This window comes from Pelobates fuscus, chromosome 2 (assembly GCF_036172605.1).
Source record: "Pelobates fuscus isolate aPelFus1 chromosome 2, aPelFus1.pri, whole genome shotgun sequence".
Classification (NCBI taxonomy): Eukaryota; Metazoa; Chordata; class Amphibia; order Anura; family Pelobatidae; genus Pelobates; species Pelobates fuscus.
This window is the reverse complement of record NC_086318.1, coordinates 182,969,774-182,992,321: the sequence shown is the minus strand read 5'-3', so window position 1 is coordinate 182,992,321 and position 22,548 is coordinate 182,969,774. Positions and strand designations below refer to the sequence as shown.

The window sequence follows — 22,548 nt, the reverse complement described above, 5'->3', positions numbered from 1 at the left end:
ATTACAATCCAATAATGCATGAAACTTTTCTTAAAGTTACTGAGCTGATAAATTTAAAGACTAATGTGCATTTATGATGTTAAAATAAAGTGACTTGATTGCATATTTATTTAAAGTGACTGAGCTAAAAAAAAAAAAACCTTTGACACTTGTAAATGAAATTAAACAATTTACATAAATTGATTTACAGTAACTGAATTTAACAAAAATTAATATACAGATCTAACATTTATTCATTGATGTCAGTATGATTATAAACAGTTGACCCATAATACGTCATATTATACTGTATATACTGTATATGTATTTATAAAATATATATACTTTTTCCTTTCGTAACATGTGATATAATATTGTTATGTTGGTGTAACAAAACTATTTTGTATCCCCATACATTTTCATCATGTGACAATGTTTAGAATCTTAAACTTATTTGCAGTATGTTGTACCAACCCCATACAAAGTATGATGCATCATCTATTCCTAATAAGGGACAAACTATATTGATATCAGCATTTAATCCCTTTGGTTCCAAAATGTCCAATCTTTGGATCTAGAATGTTTCTCTCTGATTTTATCTCCTTTCCCTATCTCCCCCTCTCCAATAAGTTTCTATATGATCTATATGCTCACAAAAGAGAACGTTTTTCATATTAAAGCTGGGACATGAATTGTGTGTGGTTAGTTTCTTTTAATATTATTAAAATGCTGCTGGATTCTAACTTTAAGCTGTCTTTTGGTCTTTCCTAAACATTGTTTGCCACACAAACACTGCAGAAAATAAACTTTGTGGATTTTTGAAAAAAAAATAAAAAATTGGAAAAACTGGACGTGTGTTATAAAGAAATACATTTTCTTTTCAGAAGTAATATTTTGTTTAACTGCATTTTTGAAAAAAAGACATTTCCAATGCTTTATTGAATTTACTTGTTGTATTATTCCCCAATTCAATATATGTATATCTATCCTCTAATGTTTTAAGAGCTTCACCTAAATAATAATCTCTAATCATAATTACTACCCCATCTGCTTCTTTAATTATAATGTCTCTTCTCTCTGCTAATAATTTAAAAGAGAAAAATTGTTTACTGTTTAAATTTTATTTCAATGTATTATCTAACTGTATATCATTTAAATCCCTATTTACCATGTTACCGGATTTTTCCAAATGTGAACACCTGTTTGTTTTTTTGTTTGTTTTTTCAAGAAAAAAAATGGAAAATTTCTTCAACGCAGTTGCACAAAATATTATTTCTTGAAAAAATTTTCAATTTCTTTATAACACACATCCGGTTCTTACAGTTTTATTGTTTGCCAGAAATCCACAAATCCATAACTGCCCCCTGGGCTGCCTGATTGTAAGTGGCATAAACTCAGTGCAACATCGTATATCAAAGATACAACAGCTATATTAAAGGATTTAGAAAAAATCTAATGGAAACAAAATTATAGTTGGGCAACCTTAAATGCCTCTTCTCTATGTACTGTAATAAAACATTATGTAGGAATAAAACCAGTGGCCTGTTGCATTTGTAGGGATAACAAAATATCTCAAGCAAACCACGGAAAATCACCATGGGTACCAAGTTTGCCTCCAGCTATGCCAACATCTACATGAGAAGGTGGGAGGAGTTAACAATTGGGTCGAGGCATGGTTGGTGGAAGAGCTTGGTCCTATGGCGAAGGTTTATGGATGAAATTCCTATTATTTGGAAGAGGACAGAAAAAGATTTTAGTGAATGTGTATATTACTTGAATCACAACTAATTTTATATGAAATTTACTCCTGAATGGAAGAAAAGCACTATTTTTGGGGGATGTAATCCTCTCTAGTAGGGGTAAGGAAGTTGTTTCCAAATGTTTTTTTTCATTTTAGAAACCAAAGGAAACAGTTTTGTCCATAATGTATGCTGTCATTACGTACCCTGGTTAAAAGGAATTGCTAAAAGCCAAATGACTAGAGTTGGAAGAAACAGATCCAATTTATTAGGATTTCAAAATACAGGCAAATATTATTAAGGATACGTTGATTAAAAAGGATTGTGATAAATTTTTTATAGAAAATGAAATAAAAATAACTTTAAAAAAAGATAGAAATGCACTCTTAAAAGGCCAATGAAAAAACAAAAGAGTTTGAATATGCTTTTATCATGGAATATAATCTGAATCATAAACAAATACATAAAATTTTGCAAAAATACTGGCCCATCTTATGCCAGGATAATATATTAAGTCAAGATATACCTGAAAATCCACCCTTGATATATAAAAGAAATTTAAAAAAATTAAAAATAAATTTGCCCCAAGTTACTTTGATAAAGAGAAAAAGGGGAAAACTCAGAATACAACTTATATAGGCTTTGGGCAATGTAATTTGTGTAAGGCATTTACCAAAGCATATACCAGGAATAAGTTCCACAGTATAATGACAGAGGAAGAGTTCTCTATTAAATCAGATATTGGTTGCCACATAAATCATGTAGTTTATTTACTGCAGTGTCCGTGTGGCAAACAATATGTAGGAAAGACCAAAAGACAACTTAAAGTTAGAATCCAGGAGCTTCATAATAATATTAAAAATAAACTAACCGAAGAACAAAATTGACTAAACCGACCTAATTGCTCCAGAAAACTGTGTAACCAGTGCCCCGCACACAGATGACAATATGGGGCGAAAGAACAGAAAATTGTGCTACCCAGAGGCTGCAAAAGTGCCAGATCTTTTTAAAATCCTTATCCGCCGGCTCCCCCCAAGATGGCGCCTGAACCGCTCAGCAATGAAGAAGCCTCTGAGGGATATCGAGAGGAGGCTTCACCCCAGCCTCACCTTCTGTGGGGAACCCTTCTAATGAGACAGAGTCTGATGAAGTTTCCTCACCGGCAACAAAGAGAGATATAAAAAATCTCCTGCTGGACATGCGGCAGGTGTGTAAGGCTGACCTATTAGACACACGCATGAAGCCTTCAAGACTGTGAAACTCGCTTCCCTCCTCTGTTAGATGCTCACCCAGTCTCCACTCCTTCAAAAAATCATTAAGAACCCAGTTCTTCATAAAAGCGTATCAATTAAACTGTTAGTAGGTCCCAACTGATTTCTCTCTTGCAGCTGTCACTAGTCTAATACTATCCTTTTACCTTTTGTGTCACTTTACCCCACTCCCTCTAGCATGTAAGCTCATTGAGCAGGGCCCTCAACCCCTCTGTTCCTGTGTGTCCAACTTGTCTGGTTACAACTACATGTCCGTTCGTCCATCCATTGTCAAGCGCTGTGGAATTTGATGGCGCTATATAAATAATAACATAATAATAATAGCTGGGGACACTCAAAAAAAGAATCACAGACATGGAATCTGCGATAATTAAGTATATATATATATATATATATATATATATATATATATGTTAAGGTGGAGCCTGTAGTTGTGGGAGGGGTTAACCAGCCTATTTATACCCAGACCTACCTCTAATCAGGGCCCTGATTGACCCAGACTCCACTGCGTCCATTTCCGGTTCCGGTCCAGCAGCAACCTCAAATCTACAAGGAAACTCCTATTGCACGCAGCCAGCACCATCCCGACGAACGGAGTATCCCCCTTCCCGACGGCATTCAGCCAGCCGCAGTCAGGTCCTGCACTAGGACCACGAGTAATTTCGGGCAGTTGCTGTGCTTCCGCCAGCTCGTTGCCACCGTCACTTTCTGTCTTCCCTCAACGCAGAGAGGAGCTGGACCTTTACCTCCACAAATTGGTGGACCTAGGCAACAAGTACGGAGGCTACGCTTTCTATGATTATCAAAGGTCATTCTCGGCGAAGGTGGCGGCAGCGCTGATTCAGTTTAATATACGCTCAGACTAGAGCCAACTAGACACGGAACTGTTCTGCCGCCACTTCGCCGGGCTCAAGCCTCCGTCTTGTGCCATTTGCACATCAACTGCACATTCCACCAATTTGTGCCCCTCTGAACTGAGTCAACCCTCCACTAGCCATGCAGAGCCCACCCCCAAACCAGACAGGGTGATCAAGGACAAATTGAGCAGACCCATTGTCTTCCTCGGTAAAGCACAGATATGCAATAACTTCAATGCGGGAGGCTGTAGCTTCAGCGCTTGTTGTTTGTTGCATGTCTGTTCCCTTTGCTTTAGGGCACACGCAAAGACCATGTGCCCTAATAGGCTTTTCCCTAGACAATGACTCACGGAAATTAATGTTAGCAACCTCACCTATTATCTCTCCAACCACCCATCCCCTCACTTGGTCGAGTTCCTTACCACAGGGTTCACGGTAGGATTCCACACTGGGCTAGTGACAACCCCGGGGGGCACCCTAGAATGTAGGAACCTGAAATCAGCCATACTAGACCCTGTCACCACCGACGCACTGCTCACAGCAGAGATCAACCATGGGTTCATGATAGGCCCATTTACACCCCCCCCCCCCCATACGCTAGTTTAAGAACCAACCCAATTGGCATTGCAACTGGGAAATTTAACAATAAAAAACGTATGGTCATTGACCTATCAGCGCCTCATTCATCTGTGGTTCCTAGCATTAATTCATTAATACCATCCAGTGAATTTTCACTACAGTATGCCACAGTGGATAACGCAATGGGGGAAATCTTGAAAGCAGGTAATTGTGGCATTTACACAGAGTCAAATGGAAGGGCCAGTACTACTTTGCCACGCGTTTGACGTTTGGGGCCAAAAACAGTCCCAAACTGACTGACACGTTCGCCGAAACACTGTGCTGGCTACTTCTAAATGTGTGTGGTTGCCCAGTAGCAATACACTGCCTGGATGACTTCCTCACGGTAGAGGAACCTAACTGTACTCCCCACAGCATAGATAAAACTGCTGCACTTTTCTCCACACTAGGAGTCCTTCTATCAAGGGAAAAGACAATAGGTCCCTCTACAGCCCTAACCTTCTTAGGGATCCATCTCGATTCCACATCTATGGTGGCGAGTCTACCAGACGAGAAAATTAACCGCATCACTACCGATATCACATGGTTCATGAGGAAAAACAATTGCTCCCGCAAAGAGCTACAGTCTCTCCTGGGCTCACTAAACTTTGCGATCCGCATTATACCACATGGTCGGGCATTCATTTCACGCTTGCTACACCTCCTAACGGAGACCCCCCACGACAATACTCACATTCACATCGATGATAACACCAAAGCAGACTTACTGATGGGCAGATTTCTTTCCTCCTGGAATGGGAGGTCAATGTTCATACCCCCATTCGACGTAGATTCCCCGGTCATATGGACCGATGCAGCAGCCCACACAGGGTTTGCGGCCATATACAACAACCATTGGTTCCATGACTCATGGCCATCCGAAACCTCAACATTACAGGCATTTAATACCACATCCTTGCTTTTTGAACTTTACCCAATAGTGGCAGCCGCACACACTTGGGGTTCGTTGTGGGAGGGCAAAGCAGTTAAATGCCTATCCGACATGAAGCCACATGCGAGATCATAAACAAAGGCAGATCCGCATCCCTAGTCATCATGAGACTCATGAGCAGACTCACGTGGCTGGCAGCAACTCACAACTTCCACTTGGTTTGCATGCACATACCGGGTCAGTAAAATATTGCAGCTGACGCTCTCTCTTGCTCCAACTTTCAGGCCTTTTTCGAACAACACCCCACGGCGGCCATCAAACCCGAGCCGACCCCCACATTTCAGGACCTGATAATGGACTGATACGGCTGAAACAACACGCACTAACGTTGGCAAAATCTGCTCTGTCAGACAACACCAAGAAGTCCTACGATAGAGTACTTACTATTTTCTCCAGGTTCACTTCCGAACACCACATCACCAATACCTTTTCCATCGACACGATAGTTGCTTTCACCGCTCACTGCCACCTACACCTTAAGCTGGCACATAACACCATCAAACTTTACCTCACAGGCCTACAGCGCCACTTACTCAACTTATTTCCCTGCCACAAACCTTTCATGTCATCCTATCTCCTGAAAAACGTCCTGAAAGGTATACTTCGCACAGACGGCCCTCCAACAGCCAAAAGACAAACAATTGACGGGAATAAATTTAAGGATTTATCAGATCTGTTAGATTCCAGCCCATATGAACCTAGTACTAACTGCGTAATCAAAACGGCAATGTACATAGCGTTCTACGGGTTCTTAAGGCCCAATGAATTAACGGCGCATAGTCTCTCTGTCAACACAAATTACATCAGAATAAGGGATCTACGAAAATTGGGGGACCACTACATACTGCTTCTAAGACAATCCAAAATAAATCAGTTGGGACCTCCTACAGAGATCCAGTATTTTTTATTTTTTATTTTACCTTACTTTGTTGTATGTTTTAATACACTGCACTGGCAAAATAAAAGCAGTTTTTTAAACACCAACATGTGTCCTGGAGAACATAATTAGTTGAGAGTCTATAGCCATACTTGGATATCCAGGCTGGATTTCTCCCCCAGAAACCTAAGGGGAGGCACCTTAAGGTGATATTATTCAGAAGCAGCTTGTGAGTACATCTCTAATTGCACAATACATTACTATACTGTACTGTGTTACATTATGTTGTGATTTTTCTCTTTGACAGCTGTATCCCTAATATTCTGTGTATCGGGGATACCTAAATATATGTACATGCCTTTCTTAATAATATGAGTGTGACATGAACCAATAGAGGCATGCTGGTTTGGACATTAAAAAAGGCCACATTAGATGCTTGGGAACTATATGTGGATGAATAACAGGTTGTCATTTACATTAACAATGAAACAGATAGAGACACAACAATTGAACATCATCAAGAGGAAATTAGTGTCACAATTGGAATAAAATGGACTACACAAGAGATCACACATGAGCCATGTGCGGTAAGAAACTTCCATACTTGCCTATACCTACAGAGGGTTGCCAACCTTCGACTGTTCCCAAAAATGGCATAATTGCAGATATAGCAATATAGAAATAAAAGATCAGAGAAAAGCTAGACAATACTACCAAAGGTCACAGGGAAACTGCTAGCAGCAGTTAATGAGGCATTATGTACAACCCCAACCAATACCATCACAGGGACCAACACGTTCATATATATAAGAACATTAGTCATCTAAAAGCTTGACTACTTGGTCAGGCTGAAAGATAAGCAATGACCACCATGGAGACCAAGATCAGAAGCCAAGATAAAGGTATCACATAAGGAATTTAGTAAGCTGGATCACCTTCACAGAGGAGGAAAGATCAAGGATAGAGACTGGCTACTTAGTGCCAGAACAGAAACAGCTAAGGTAGCTGAGCAGATACACAAGAGCAGATACACCAGAGAAGCAGATACACCATAAGCAGCTGAGCAGATACACCAGAGAAGCAGAGACTGAGAAAATAAATACCCTGTTTACCAAAGAAGCATCTATGGTACTTATGCAGTGTAACAGCATTTCCACCTAAGACTCATCCAGAACTGAGGCTGAACAGTACAGGAACCCATCTGGAATAAATAAACATTACATAACACCAAGACCAAGTGACTACTAAACAGAAGAAGACCACTGCATGCTACCAAAAGAATGACATTGACTCACTGATTAACCTAATTAGGATATACAGCAAGTAAACTGGAGTGTCCCATACTAGATAAACGTGGGCTGAAAGAAGCAAAAAGAGAGAAGATGATCAGGAGTGAAAAAGATGAAGTGCCAGAAGACCAAATAGGAGATGTAGAGAGCATATACATATGACATCAGGAGAATAGACAAGGAGGATAGCAACATCCCAGTTACTCCACAAAGTCAAACAGATCATGAATTGCAGGTCAATTGCAAGAACTAGATCCATGCCACCAACACATATCAGTCTCAAGAGAAGAGTAGGATGGCTGCCCCCATGGAGCATAGCTATGCCAAGAGAAGGTATTTACTTAAAGGGACACTATAGTCACCTGAACAACTTCAGCTTAATGAGGTTGTTCAGGTGAGTGCTACAGCTCCCTGCAGCCTTTTTATTGTAAGCACTGTATTTTCTGAGAAAATGCAGTGTTTACATTGGAAGCTTGGAACACCTCTTGTTGCAGTCAATCAGACGGCCACCAGAGGGACTTCCGAGTTCAGAGGCCCTAAAAAGGCCTCATGTCTGATGCATTCTGGGTGAATACTTCAGACGGGCTATCAGCACACAAAGCACTGTGAACGCGCTTTGTGTGCTGAGGCTGTCAGCACTGCTGTGGGCGTGGCTTCAGCTGACAGCTGAAGCCCGAACCCACAGGGACGCTTTCTGTCCACAATAGTGGTTGAAGGGGGGGGGGACCTACTCTCCTCCCCCCCTGTCCCCCACCCCTGTGCGGCGGGTGGGGGCCCTAAAATTATCAATAAGGGGGGGGCCTATTGTCCCCCCCGGCCCCCACCCCTGTGCGGCGGGTGGGGGCCCTAAAATTAAAAATAAGGGGGGGGACCTACTGCCCCCCCTGGCCCCAACCCCTGTGCGGCGGGTGGGGGCCCTAAAATTAAAAATAAGGGGGGACCTACTGCCCCCCGGCCCCCACCCCTGTGCGGCGGGTGGGGGCCCTAAAATTATCAATAAGGGGGGGACCTACTGTCCCCCCCCGGCCCCCACCCCAGTGCGGCGGGTGGGGGCCTTAAAATTCACAACAAGGGGGGGAACCTACTGTCCCCCCCGGCCCCCACCCCTGAGCAGCGGGTGGGGGCCCTAAAATTCACAATAAGGGGGGGGACCTACTGTCCCCCCCGGCCCCCACCCCTGAGCGGCGGGTGGGGGCCCTAAAATTCACAATAAGGGGGGGGGACCTACCGTCCCCCCCCCCCGTCCCCCACCCCTGAGCGGCGGGTGGGGGCCCTAAAATTATCAATAAGGGGGGGACCTACTGTCCCCCCCGGCCCCCACCCCTGTGCGGCGGGTGGGGGCCCTAAAATTCACAATAAGGGGGGGACCTACTGTCCCCCCCGGCCCCCACCCCTGAGCGGCGGGTGGGGGCCCTAAAATTCACAATAAGGGGGGGACCTACTGTCCCCCCCGGCCCCCACTCCTGAGCGGCGGGTGGGGGCCCTAAAATTATCAATAAGGGGGGGACCTACTGTCCCCCCCGGCCCCCACCCCTGTGCGGCGGGTGGGGGCCCTAAAATTCACAATAAGGGGGGGGACCTACTGTCCCCCCCGGCCCCCACCCCTGAGCGGCGGGTGGGGGCCCTAAAATTCACAATAAGGGGGGGACCTACTGTCCCCCCCCTGGCCCCCACCCCTGAACGGCGGGTGGGGGCCCTAAAATTATCAATAAGGGGGGACCTACTGTCCCCCCCCGGCCCCCACCCCTGTGCGGCGGGTGGGGGCCCTAAAATTATCAATAAGGGGGGGACCTATTGTCCCCCCGGCCCCCACCCCTGAGCGGTGGGTGGGGGCCCTAAATACAAAGGGGGGGACGTGGGGGACCCTAGTTAACCCTTCCCCCCAAAAAAAAAATCTCCCTACCTACCCCCCTCACCCTAAAAATAATGAGGGGGGACCTTTAACTAAAAACCTGTAAAAAAAAAAAATTAGATAAAAACCATTCGATGTTTTCTTTCTTCTAAAATCTTCTTTCTTCAGCCCCAAAAAAGGGCAAATAAAAAGCCATAATAACCGACGCAATAAATAAAAAAAAAACCCGAGCGCAAAAAAAATAATCCATCTTCACCCATGGAGGGCTCCACGCAGACTGAGCTCTGCAGGGCGGGGGAAGGCTTATAAAGCCTTGCCCCGCCCTGCAATTAGGCTAAGAACACTCTGATTGGTGGGTTTAAGCCAATCAGAGTGCTCTTTGTCATTTTACAAGCGTGGGAAAGTTCTTTGGCATTTTCCCACGCTTGTAAAATGACAGAGAGCACTGTGATTGGATGGATTTCAAGACAAAGTTCTTTGGAATTTTCCCACGCTTGTAAAATGACACAGAGCACTGTGATTGGATGGATTTCAAGCCATCCAATCACAGTGCTCTGTGTCATTTTACAAGCGTGGGAAAATTCCAAAGAACTTTCCCACGCTTGTAAAATGACAAAGAGCACTCTGATTGGCTTAAACCCACCAATCAGAGTGTTCTTAGCCTAATTGCAGGGCGGGGCAAGGCTTTATAAGCTTTCCCCCGCCCTGCGGAGCTCAGTCTGCGCGGAGCCCTCCATGGGTGAAGATGGATTATTTTTTTTGCGCTCGGGTTTTTTTTTTTTTTTCTTTTTTATTGCGTCGGTTATTATGGCTTTTTATTTGGCCTTTTTTTGGGGCTGAAGAAAGAAGATTTTAGAAGAAAGAAAACATCGAATGGTAAGTTGTTTTTATCTCATTTTTTTTTTTTTACAGGTTTTTAGTTAAAGGTCCCCCCCTCATTATTTTTAGGGTGAGGGGGGTAGGTAGGGAGATAATTTTTTTTTTTTTTGGGGGGAAGGGTTAACTAGGGTCCCCCCCTTTGTATTTAGGGCCCCCACCCACCGCTCAGGGGTGGGGGCTGGGGGGACAATAGGTCCCCTCCCCTTATTGTGAATTTTAGGTCCCCCACCCGCCGCTCAGGGGTGGGGGCCGGGGGGGACAATAGGTCCCCCCCTTATTGATAATTTTAGGGCCCCCACCCGCCGCTCAGGGGTGGGGGCCGAGGGGGGACAGTAGGCCCCCCCTATTGTGAATTTTAGGGCCCCCACCCAACGCACAGGGGTGGGGGCCGGGGGGGACACAGTAGGTCCCCCCCCTTATTGATAATTTTAGGGCCCCCACCCGCCGGTCAGGGGTGGGGGCTGGGGGGGGACAGTAGGTCCCCCCCTATTGTGAATTTTAGGGCCCCCACCCTTACTTTTAGTTTTAGGGCCCCCACCCACTGCTCAGGGGTGGGGGCCGGGGGGGGACAGTAGGTCCCCCTCCTTATTGATAGTTTTAGAAAGCGAGCTGAGCTGTCAGTCAGACAGCTCAGCTCGCGAACGCGCATTCCGCGCACATGCGCGGTAAAGCGCTGAATTTCTTCATAGGGCGGCTGTCAATGCCGCTCTATGAAGAACGCGATTGGTGCAGTGCAAAGCCGCGCATGCGCACCACATCGCGATGACGCTTCTCTCAGAGAAGCGTCCTATTGGGCCCCGCGATTTCGTCATTTTGACGAAAAAGGGGGCGTGGCATGGCTGGGAGCTCGGCGCTGGAACGGAGGTAAGTTTTTAATATAAAAACACCTCGAAAATTATTTTTATTAAATGAAAGTTCATATAAAAGGAAGAAGGAAGGCTGGGGGACCTGTCTTTCTTCCTTTTATATGTTGACTATAGAGTCCCTTTAAATGTATGTATTACAAAATAGTACCCACTGATGTTGTAACTCAAATAATCTTTTAAATAAACCATTACGACAGTTTTCCTTTTTATATTTCCTTACAAGCTAACCTAAGGTGGATATTCATTCAAATATTGCTTACATTTATACATGCCTCTAATGCCTGGGATAAGTGTACATGCCCATTACCTGCACAGGGGTTGACAATATTCCAAACCCTAAATTCTCAGAAATCACAAAGGCATTAGTAATCCAAGATGTGATGGTATCTGGCACGTCGACGTTTAAAGTAAAATCTGTTCTAGATCTGTAAAATTCAATTAAAAATAAGATAGTTATTAAACTATGATGGTAAATAATTTATATATTTAAAATATCAGCACAATACCTGAGTAAAACTATAACAAGTAAATGTTGGTGAATTGAGAAAGGAAATTGGTAAAGGATAAAATAGAAGAGAAATACTATTGCTAAATTATTACTTTACATACGACTTATCAATTCACTATAACACCACCGTCTAGTGAAAAAAAAAAAAAAAACTCCTTTTAAAACTGGCATGTAGATTATTGTCCTATTGTGTTTTACACCCCACCTCCTATAGAATGTAAACTCGATTGAGCAGGGTCCTCTTCAAACTATCGTTCCTGTAAGTTTTTTGTAATTGTCCTATTTATCGTTAAATCCCCCCTCTCATAATATTGTAAAGCACTACGGAATCCACAATTCTCAGGTCAATACAAACATTTATTCATGTATATGTATGCGTGCATGTAGTGTGAACAAATATGTATGAGTTTATGTTTAAATGGGTATATTAACAGAGTGAGTGCATAACCCCAAGCATTATGTGGGTGGGATAGAAGGGGGCCAGCGATGTAAATCATATAATTTGTGCTGTACAAAGACGGCAGACCAACCCAAAGAAAAGTTGCAAGCCTGTAATGCTAATTGTTTGTGACAAATGTCTGGGCACACAACCGGATGATCAAAAGCAGAGTTTATTAAGACATAGGGGTTTGCAACGTTTCGTTTCACAAGGTGTCTTTCTCAAGCTATAGGAATCCCCATAAAATGACACACACAGAGAAAAAAAATACAAGCAATCAATAGGCAATCATTACTTACACGTGTTAAAAGGAAACTAAAGTGCCAGGAATACAGAGTTGTTTTCCTGGAACTATAGCTCCCTATAGTGACCATCTCCCGTCTTTCCCCCGCGGTGTAGAAGAGTTTAAAAAACCCTTCTGTCACTTACCTGGGTCCAAATTTCCCCTTAAGAAAGCATTATATAATGTTTTCCTATGGGGTTTCGGGTGGTGTTGAATGTCCTCATGAATAGCGTAGACAGCCACTAAAGGTGTAGTTACCCCACAAAAGCAAATTATTGCAGTTCTAAAAACAGGGGCAGTGCACCCATACCACTTTAATGATCTGAAATGGTCTAGGTGCCTACAGTGTTCCTTTAAGTTCAATTGACAACACACCCAATAGAAGACTGAAGTAATGCAATAAAATACGGACTTCCACAATTTACTACAATCCATCATTTGTGTGCATATATTGCATAATTCAGTTATTTCACCTATGTAATTAGACATGAATACCTTAAAACAAGTTATCCTACTTAATTTAAGTGCTGCAATGCAATGATTCCGATAAAACAGAAGTGACACAAGATTATTTTTTTTATGTATAAATTTTTAATGTTGATTTCATGTGAATGTTCTGCTGTGCATGATTTTTACATTTGTAATGCTTATTTGCAACACTTACTACCACTGCTAATAAGAAGTGTCCCACTTGGACACTACAAGCAAGCCTCTGTTGTAATGAAATGAGTCTTGATAAAGTCCATTTCTGATGAAACACATAGACACTGTGGTCTCAGTGTTTACACATTGAAGGCAGGGCCGGACTGGCCCACCGGGATACCGGGAAATTTCCCGGTGGGCCGTCGGCACCTGGGGCCGGGCAGACAGCTGGGTCTGCTGGCAGCCACTGGCTGGGGGAGGTCTGCTGGCGGCCGCAGGGGAAGCAGGCTGTTCTGTCTCTGCTCCCCTTCCCTCGCGCGCAGCTTAAATGTGACCGGGGCCGGAATATGATGTCATATTCGGCCCCGGTCTCATTAAGCTGCACGCGAGGGCGGGGGAGCAGAGACAGAACAACCTGCTCCCCCTGCGGCTGCCAGCAGACCTCCCCCAACCAGCGGCCGCCAGCAGACCCTTCCCCAGCCAGCGGCCGCCAGCAGACCTCCCACAGCCAGCGGCCGCCAGCAGACCTCCCCCAGCCAGCGGCCGCCAGCAGACCCTTCCCCAGCCAGCGGCCGCCAGCAGACCCTTCCCCAGCCAGCGGCCGCCAGCAGACCTCCCCCAGCCAGCGGCCGCCAGCAGACCCTTCTCCAGCCAGCGGCCGCCAGCAGACACTTCCCCAGCCAGCGGCCGCCAGCAGACCTCCCCCTGCGGCCACAAGCCCACCCAGCCGGTTACCCACAGGTAATTCTTTCAGTGTGAGTGTGTGTGTGTATGTGTCATGGTGTGTGTATCTGTGTCATAGTGTGTGTGTCTGTGTCATGGTGTGTGTGTCTGTGTCATTGTGTGTGTGTCTGTGTCATTGTGTGTGCCTGTGTCATTGTGTGTGTCTGTGTCATTGTGTGTGTGTGTCTGTGTCATTGTGTGTGTCTGTGCCATCTGTGGTGTATCTGTGTGTATTTTAAAAGTGTTTTTACTCACCTTTTTTTTTTCTCCCCACGCTGTGCTGGTCTCCCCTCGACTGACCCTGCCTCTATGGCTGAGATCATCAAGCATGATGATCTGAGCCAATCCAATGCTCTGCCATAGATTTGGCTGCAAAGACCCTGATAGTAGGTGCTGCACACTGTGCAATCACGCTGTGCAGCACTGACACAGGAAGCACCTCTAGTGACTGTCTGAGTGACTGTCACTAGAGGTGTCACTAGGAAGCAATGTAAACACTGCATGTGAGTATGCTTAAAGTATAATTAAACGTTTTACTCTAAAAGGACCAATATTATATATTAGAAAAAGCAATATAAATATATATATATATATATATTACTCAACCATCTAGGGTGGCAAGACATTGCCTTACATATTACATACGGCAATATATGGCGCAATGACTTTTTTTTAGGCATAGGTTTTTTTTTCCAGGGCTGCTTTGTATCCCCAGTCCGGCCCAGATTGAAGGCAGCATATTTACTGGCACACTCAGGAAAACACGCTACCACACCGATAAGCTGCTCCTTACTTGCTTCCGTGTTCATAGCTTATTTGCTACTCTATTGTGGTCTATTCCTCAACATGGTGTTTTTCAATACCATTGTATTGTTTCCACTCTAGCATTGGCAGATAAAGACCGAGTTCCAGCAGAGAAATATTGTTTATATTATATATTACATTGCCTGGATTGGAATAGAACTGTGACTCAGTTAGTGGTTAACTGGACTTGTAGGGTGACAAGACATTGTTAATTTACCCCTCGATAACTATCCTATATTGGCTTCTGAACTGGTTCTGTCAGGTTCTTTTTTATCTTGTAATGTGACCAGAGCTTTATTTACTGCTGAATGTATTGCACATGAAGTAGAGAGCCACGGGCTATGCAGTTGTGTTTAGTGAAGTGTGGGAACCTATGCTGGCAGTCTGCCAAAAATCTCAGCAGTGAGTTAAATAGTGAATTTATTACACCTTAATGATGCTGATTTTGTGTTTCTCTAGTGCAAGCATGTCAAACTCAAAGTCTGGCATGGGCCACATAAACAAGGTTTAAGTTTATGTGGGCCACAAAAAAAAATACCTTACATTTTCATAGAAATATAGGTTTATTTTAAACAGTACAGTATAAATAACAAAAAAACATCACCCCTCTACTAAATTCCAGTCCCCCCTCTACTAAACCACAGAACCTCCCTCTACCACCCTGTGCCAAATCTGATCCTCCCACTGACACACACATATTCACTGACACACACACACACACACACACACAGACTGACACACATACACTCACTGACAGACACATGCATACTCACTGATAGAAACACACTAACAGACACACACACATACTCACTGACAGACACACACAGACACACACACATACTCACTGACAGATAGACACACACATACAGACACACTGACAGACACACACATACTCACTGACAGACACACACATACTTGCTGACAGACAAACATACACACAGACACACACTCACTGACACAGATACACATACACACATACTCACTGACAGACAGACACACACAGACACACACATACTCACAGACAGACACACACACACACACATACTCACTGACAGACACACACACATACAGACACACTGACACACACACACACACACACTGACAGACACAAACACATACTCACTAACAGACACACACACATATTTACTGACAGACACACACATACTTGCTGACAGACACACACAGAGCTCACTGACAGACAGACACACACACAGAAAGACACACATACTCACTGACAGACAGACACACACTGACAGACACTAACATACACCCTCACACACTTACACATTCTTGCACACACATACTGTTCTTTATTGCTCCCTACCTTTTGGAGCTGATGTGGGGCATCTCCCTGTGGTCCTTCTATCTGCTCCTCACTGCTCCCTCGCGCGGTTTAGTGATGACGTCATATTCCGGTGCCCGTCTTCACTACAGATGGCGCGCGCGAGGGGTGAGGAGCAGGAACGCTGAGGTCCCTCGCTGGCCCTCCTCCACAGCCGGGTAAGTGTTAGCAGAGTAGGCACCTGCAATGTGGGGAAAGCAGGTGCCTACTCTGCTTTCACACCAGCATGTACTCACGGCTCGCCGGGCCGCAAAGCTGGTCCTTGTGGGCCGCATGCGGCCCACAGGCCGCAAGTTTGACATGCTTGCTCTAGTGTTTTTAATAAATGTGGCCATCTGGGAAGAGATTTTAAGATTTCTTCAATTTCTGCTGATGTGATGTGGGCTTCTAATTGCTCACATTGAACCTGTGATAAACTAGGTAAGGTAATACATGATATAAATTGGTCTATTTCTGTCGCAGTTGGTTGATGTATGGATATATCCCTATTTAAGCTATATAGAGTACTAAATAAATTGTCGAACTCGTTACAGATGTCCTGTGGTTTTGTGATTTTCTGTCCTGTATCAGAGATGAAGTAGAGTATTTTGGTTTGCAAATTCCTCTCACGCAGTGTGGCTGAGGGAAGTTTGCCCGCTTTATAACTTTGCGTATCATATAATTTATTTTTAGCTGATGTAGCATGTAAGTCATATTGTTAATTAAAGGGACAATGGTAACCAGAACAACTACAGCTTAATGTATTTGTTCTAGTGAGTATTATCAATCCCTTCAGGCCTTTTGCAGTAAACACTGTCTTATTAGAGAAAATGCAGTGTTTACATTACAACCTAGGGACACCTCCAGTGGCCACTCGTCAGATGGCTACAAGGGCTGCTACTGGCAGCAGTGTTGCACAGTGTGCAGCACTGACATTCAGTGTATCCACCCTTTGCATAGAGACACTGAACTTTCCTCATAGTGATGTATTGATTCAAACCATCTCAATGAAGAGATGATGATTGGCCAGGGCAGTGTTTGGCTTGTTCCTTGACAAGCTCAGCCAGTCCAAAACTTTCCTATGTGATTTGCTGATTTCATGACTTCTGATGATGTCAGCCAAAAAGACAGATCAGGGTCAAAGCCAGCAGCAGCAGACTCAATTAAAGGTAAGATTTTACTATGTTTAGGGGGGTCTGTGGGACTAGGTGGTGTTTTTAACACTATAAGGTCTGGAATACATGTCTGTGCTCCTGACCCTATAGTGTTCCTTTAATTTAGCTTAGTTTTCAAAGAGCTGGAGACCAATAAATGTTACATTTAATGCCCAAATTTTATAGTCTGTATAAAAGAGTATGGCATTGACCCATTTGTAACATCAGCATTCAGACTAATGAATGACAATGTTGGTTTACTCTAGCTTGTAAAACCAAAACACAATTTGTAGTCAGTCAGTTTGGCCACAGTATTATTATTATTATTATTTTTTTTAATGCAATAATAATAAAATAAATAATAAGGACATTAGAAAATACAATGTTCACTTTTACCCAGTATCAATATGTTTCCAAATCCATGTCTCTGGAAAATGTGATCTAACAGGAGGGCCACCAAGTTCAGGATCTCTAGTGCTTAATGATGTTTTTTCCTCCAATATATAGTCATCTGAAAATATTGAAAACTATGCATTTAGCTACAAAAAAAAAAAAATGGAAAACATATAATACATAATAATACATAATAATGCTTTTATATTGTACCTATAAATGACAGAAAACGATTTGTTTCAGGACAGTACATACATGTCTTTGTGGGGGTATTGACATGTAGCCACAGTCAGTGGTTGTGAAGTGGCTATATACTTCCATTCAAATTACCCACTCCCCGTTGTGTATTGTCATATCCCATTTTTGTCAAGCATTTCTACTGTGGCGGTTGTCCCTTCTCCTCTTTTGCCTGTTATTGCCTTTATACTTCTCCCATAAGAATTGGAAGAGAATATTTCTTCTCAGGACAATGAGTTTAGTAAAAGTTCCACATCTGAAAATGGAAATATACCTAACCTCTCCGCAAATATGTTTAATATGCAGAATATTTATATTAATCATTTCTTAATTTATAACTAAATACTACTGGCAGATTTGCATTATCATACAAACAAATCAAATATAAAAAAATAAATAAAACTGTACCAAATAACAGGACTTCGAAGTCCATATCAGTATTATACATGTAGTCACTGAACTGAAGATTAACGTCTGTGAGCACTCCAATGTTGCATTTCTATGGAAACATAAAATATTAGATGAATATATATATATATATATATATATATATATTTATATATATATATGTATTTAAATAAATTAGTCAACAGAATTAATCTTGACATTACATAGCAATAAAGCCTTAAGATATGCTGTAATAAAAATGTTTACAGTACAGTACATTGATATTAATTTTAAAGCGTTTTTAAAGTGTTGTAAATGTTAGACGTCTTGCCTTGTATGAAGGCATCATCAAAAACCTAGACAATAGATGCAAAGTACGAATGTGACAAAAGTGACACAGCCAACTGAGGAAGCTCAATTGAGGGAAACGCATATTGGCTTTGGATTACAAGGACTTTTTTTATGCTTTTAATTACATTTGTTTTATGAATTTGGTTTAACCATATTTTGGAAAATAAATCTGCATTATTTACTTAGCATAGTTTCGGTCCTATGTGATTCTCAGTTCCAGAAGGGATCCATTTGAGATTTTGCCAACCCTGAATTAGGCAACAGGTACTCAATCCCAGGATTTGTGGGCTCTGAGTAATGTGAGCTTAAAAACCTTTTCAAATAAGTTGTAACCCTTCCTGGAATCCAGCACCGGGTGAAACTCCCCTCACTAGATTCCATGCCCAGGCAAACGTCACAGCCTCCCTCCCCGTGTTCCAATCAAATAGAAACCATTTAATTAAATTCTTTCACTGACTCAGAATGCATGTGTATGCTCTACATTGGATTCATGAGAGAGGAGAGGACGGTGGGAGGGGATTTGTTTAAAAAAATATATATTTTTTACTACAGGGAGGTGTGAGGAGTACATGGAGGGACACTGAAGCTTCCCCTTGCAGTCCTGCTACGTTATATCTTTTGCAAGTATGCTGTGTAAACTGACGACAGATGTAATATTTGCACAGAACTGACATTATGTAGTCTGGAACAGAGATATGGGCTGCTTAAGTCAGGTGAGCTGACACATTATTCACCACATTATTTTTTGTATTTGTTGGACTCTAGTTTCAACTGCTTGTTCTAATGATGTGCATTGTTACTTTGTTACTAAAAACTAATTAATGTAATGCAGAATGCCTCATCCCATACAACGAAGGAAACAAAGAATTTGGGAACTAGTTTTAATCCTCCTGTTATAAAGAGGCTACTGTCTTTCACACCTGTGTAATTGAAAAGTCAAAGCAAAGTGGCCAACACAATAAACATCAATGCTAAATATGTTGGCACTTTATGTATACTATTTTTTTTATTATTATTATTATTATTATGATGATTATTATTGATAATGTATACTAACATGAATCTAACTAATTATTTACTAATTCTTTCACCTCAAAGACGTCAGAGGGATGACGGATCTGTCCCTCATAGGTTGTGCTGTATCCATGAAGTTCCTCTGTCACCTAAAAATAAGACAAAATGTCACAGGAACATATAAATATACCCGCCTTCATTATTTAATACAAAGTCATGCAGAATAAACATGTATGAATGAATAATTATTATTATGCAAGGTTTTTTTGAGTCTGCCCTATTTCTTAGGGGAAAGGATGCCTTTCTGAGCTCTCACACATTAGTAGGGATTGCTGTGTAGTTCCATCCTATCTTTACTCTTACAAGAATACTGCAATTTGTGTCTATGTTCACAAAGGCATCTTGCTGTGCTTCCTCTGCTTTTCATTATGATTTTTTTCTTTACATATCCTAACACATTAAAATGTATCTTAAAAGTATATTATGATACGATATGTAAGGTGTTGCCTTGTGTGAAGCAACAATAAAGCTGGGTGTTAAATGCATTTTCTTACTGAGACTACATAAGACAGATATTCAATTCTAGGATCAAAGTATCATATATATCTATTTAAGACTTACAACACCTTCAGGACCAGGGACTCAGCCTATGTGAATTTTAAATAAACGGATAGCTGTCCCAAACTATGAAGCTAGACGGAACTCACCTCCAACTTTTATCAGGATATATCATTTCCCTGAATTCAGTTTGTGAATACACTTAGAATACCATGAGAAAAAGAAACATGTAAGCTGAAGGTTGATATAGTAAGTTTATTGAACACTCAAGGGCAAGTCCAGCCCACAATGATATAGAATGCACAAGTTCTGAACTACAGACACAGACATAATTCTAAAGTATAAACTCTCAGGATTAATGCTGTTTTCTTTGTATATTTCTCAGATTTACATAATATATAAAAAAAAATATGGATGAACAGTCCACTACTTTTATTTTGCACCAGTTTTCTACTCACGCGTTTAATAGTAATTTCTTGTCTATCACCAAGCAGCTTAACACTTTTGTCTACAACTGAAAGTCCAACAAGAGAACCGGGATCAGTAACATTGACAGTGAGAGAAATTTTATCAGATGGTCTTGTTTGCAATTTGCTCCACGACACTGAGATCTAGAAACATAGAAATTAACTTAGATATAACATTACTACATATAAGAGGTTTACACATTGTAAAGTTAATCATAACAATAGAATGTAAAGATGCTGGATAAGAAAATACAGTAATCAGATACTTACAAGTTTATTAAAATATATTACCTTGTTTTTAAAGATGGGTTGGATAGAAAGACTTAATTCATCATTAATAAGAGTGCCATTATCTGAAATATGATATACAATTAAACATGCCTCTGGTGTCCATGAGATTTCAGGATTCAATGTTATTGTCATTGTGTCAGTATGTGTCAGTATGTCTTCCTTTCCTACTGACACAATTTGTCCTCTTGACATAACCTGTATTGTCAAAATGGTAGAGAAATTTAAACAGTTGGTAACATATTTATCAGAGAACGGCATTTCTATGCTGGGATTCATATTTTTTTTTTATTATCATTATCGTATATTCATGGATTTCCATAAGCTTTTAGTGTTTTCAACTACCACAAAGATTATTTAAAGGATACATAGTTAAAAAAATATGTCATGTCACAAATATGATATAATTGCAAGCAAAACCATGTTGTTAATTCTAATGTTTATTTCAGAATTTGAAAAGCAAAACTGTAGTATTGTAGTATTGCTGTAATATGCTTTAATATAATATTAAAAAAGAAGATACAAGTCACTTTACCTCTTCTGAAAATGTTTTCATGTTTTTTCACTAAAATAAAAATTAAATTTAAATTAAATTCAATGTAAATCTCAAATTTAAATCCCAAACATTTTAATCAGTAAATTCCCTAAGACAGTTATATTTCCAGTTGATCTACTTCCTGTTTATCGCCTTAAATTTGATATCCACTTCACTGTCTCATTTTAGTGGATAACCCTGAGTAAAGCGGCTCTGTCAGCAAAAATAAACTTGATCTAATCTGCTTCTACATGTTTAAATCTATTTTTATTTGTTTCCTGAGCATTCTAGTTCTTAAAAAATGCGTAAAGAAATGTTTCCTTAAAGTGATCCTGTCACAGTTAAAACCTTTTTTATGATCCCCTCTTTCACACTATAAAACTCATAATAGTCCCTGTAAAGTAATTAGAAATCACAAATTATTTTCTTTCTTCTTTGTGGTGTCCAATCCTCCTTACAGACACCACCATCTTCGAATTACTGGCAGTGACTAACTCTTGTGCATAAACGATGGAGACCAGTACTAAATGATGCAAGGTGATCTCGCGAGGCTACAGAGGAAGGACTGGATGGAAGATGTGGGAACAGTTTCCTTGACAAAGGAAGTGGAGTTTGGCTTAAGCGCCACCCCCTGTCAAGATTGTCAAGTGTAAATAAAATATATACAACAAAGTAGTCCAAAATTTGTCTTATTTTTATATATATATATATATATATATATATATATATATATAATTCTTTAGTTAGAATTTTACAAATACACGCATGTATAAGACACGTGAGAATAAATTACAAACATAGCAAAAAAGTAAATAACTAGAATTTAATCCAGAAGGATGATGGAACCATAGTACAACATTGCAGGATTGCGAGCCATAAAGGTTTAATTGCTCGAGAGCCAATCAATATTTCCTCTTGTGCATTCACTCATAGGTCAAGAAAATAACAAGGTTAGAAAAGGGAAAAACCTAACAGGTGAGAAAAGAGGAAGAGGGTTTAAGGTAAAGCATCTGGCTCCTGCAGCCGACAGGGAATTTAGTATTAGATGGCAATGTTACCTACACATGGTGAAGTTGCTAAAGATAAGTGATGTCTGTACCATACGCCAGTGTATTTATTCAGGGAAAGAGTGTTAAGGATGAAATAGGGGAAGAAGAAAGGAAAGAAGTGGTCAATTTGGGGTAAAAACTATGTACAAATACAATAATGGAGAAAATAAGAGAGGATCGAGTGAGGGTAAAGGCTAGGAGGTGTGTCTAATGCCA

General features: G+C 41.5%; 1 protein-coding gene across 1 annotated transcript in view; it reads right to left on the bottom strand.

The window, feature by feature from the left end:
• Positions 1-22,548, bottom strand: part of CD109 (CD109 molecule) — a 188,010-nt gene that overhangs the window by 61,150 nt on the left and 104,312 nt on the right. Inside the window, exons 14-19 of the mRNA XM_063442994.1 lie at positions 20,752-20,946; positions 20,452-20,604; positions 19,513-19,584; positions 18,092-18,182; positions 17,450-17,564; positions 11,487-11,604 (exon numbers count right to left, since the gene is read on the bottom strand). Coding sequence (XP_063299064.1) covers positions 11,487-11,604; positions 17,450-17,564; positions 18,092-18,182; positions 19,513-19,584; positions 20,452-20,604; positions 20,752-20,946 — 744 coding nt within the window. The remainder of the gene's footprint in view (positions 1-11,486; positions 11,605-17,449; positions 17,565-18,091; positions 18,183-19,512; positions 19,585-20,451; positions 20,605-20,751; positions 20,947-22,548) is intronic.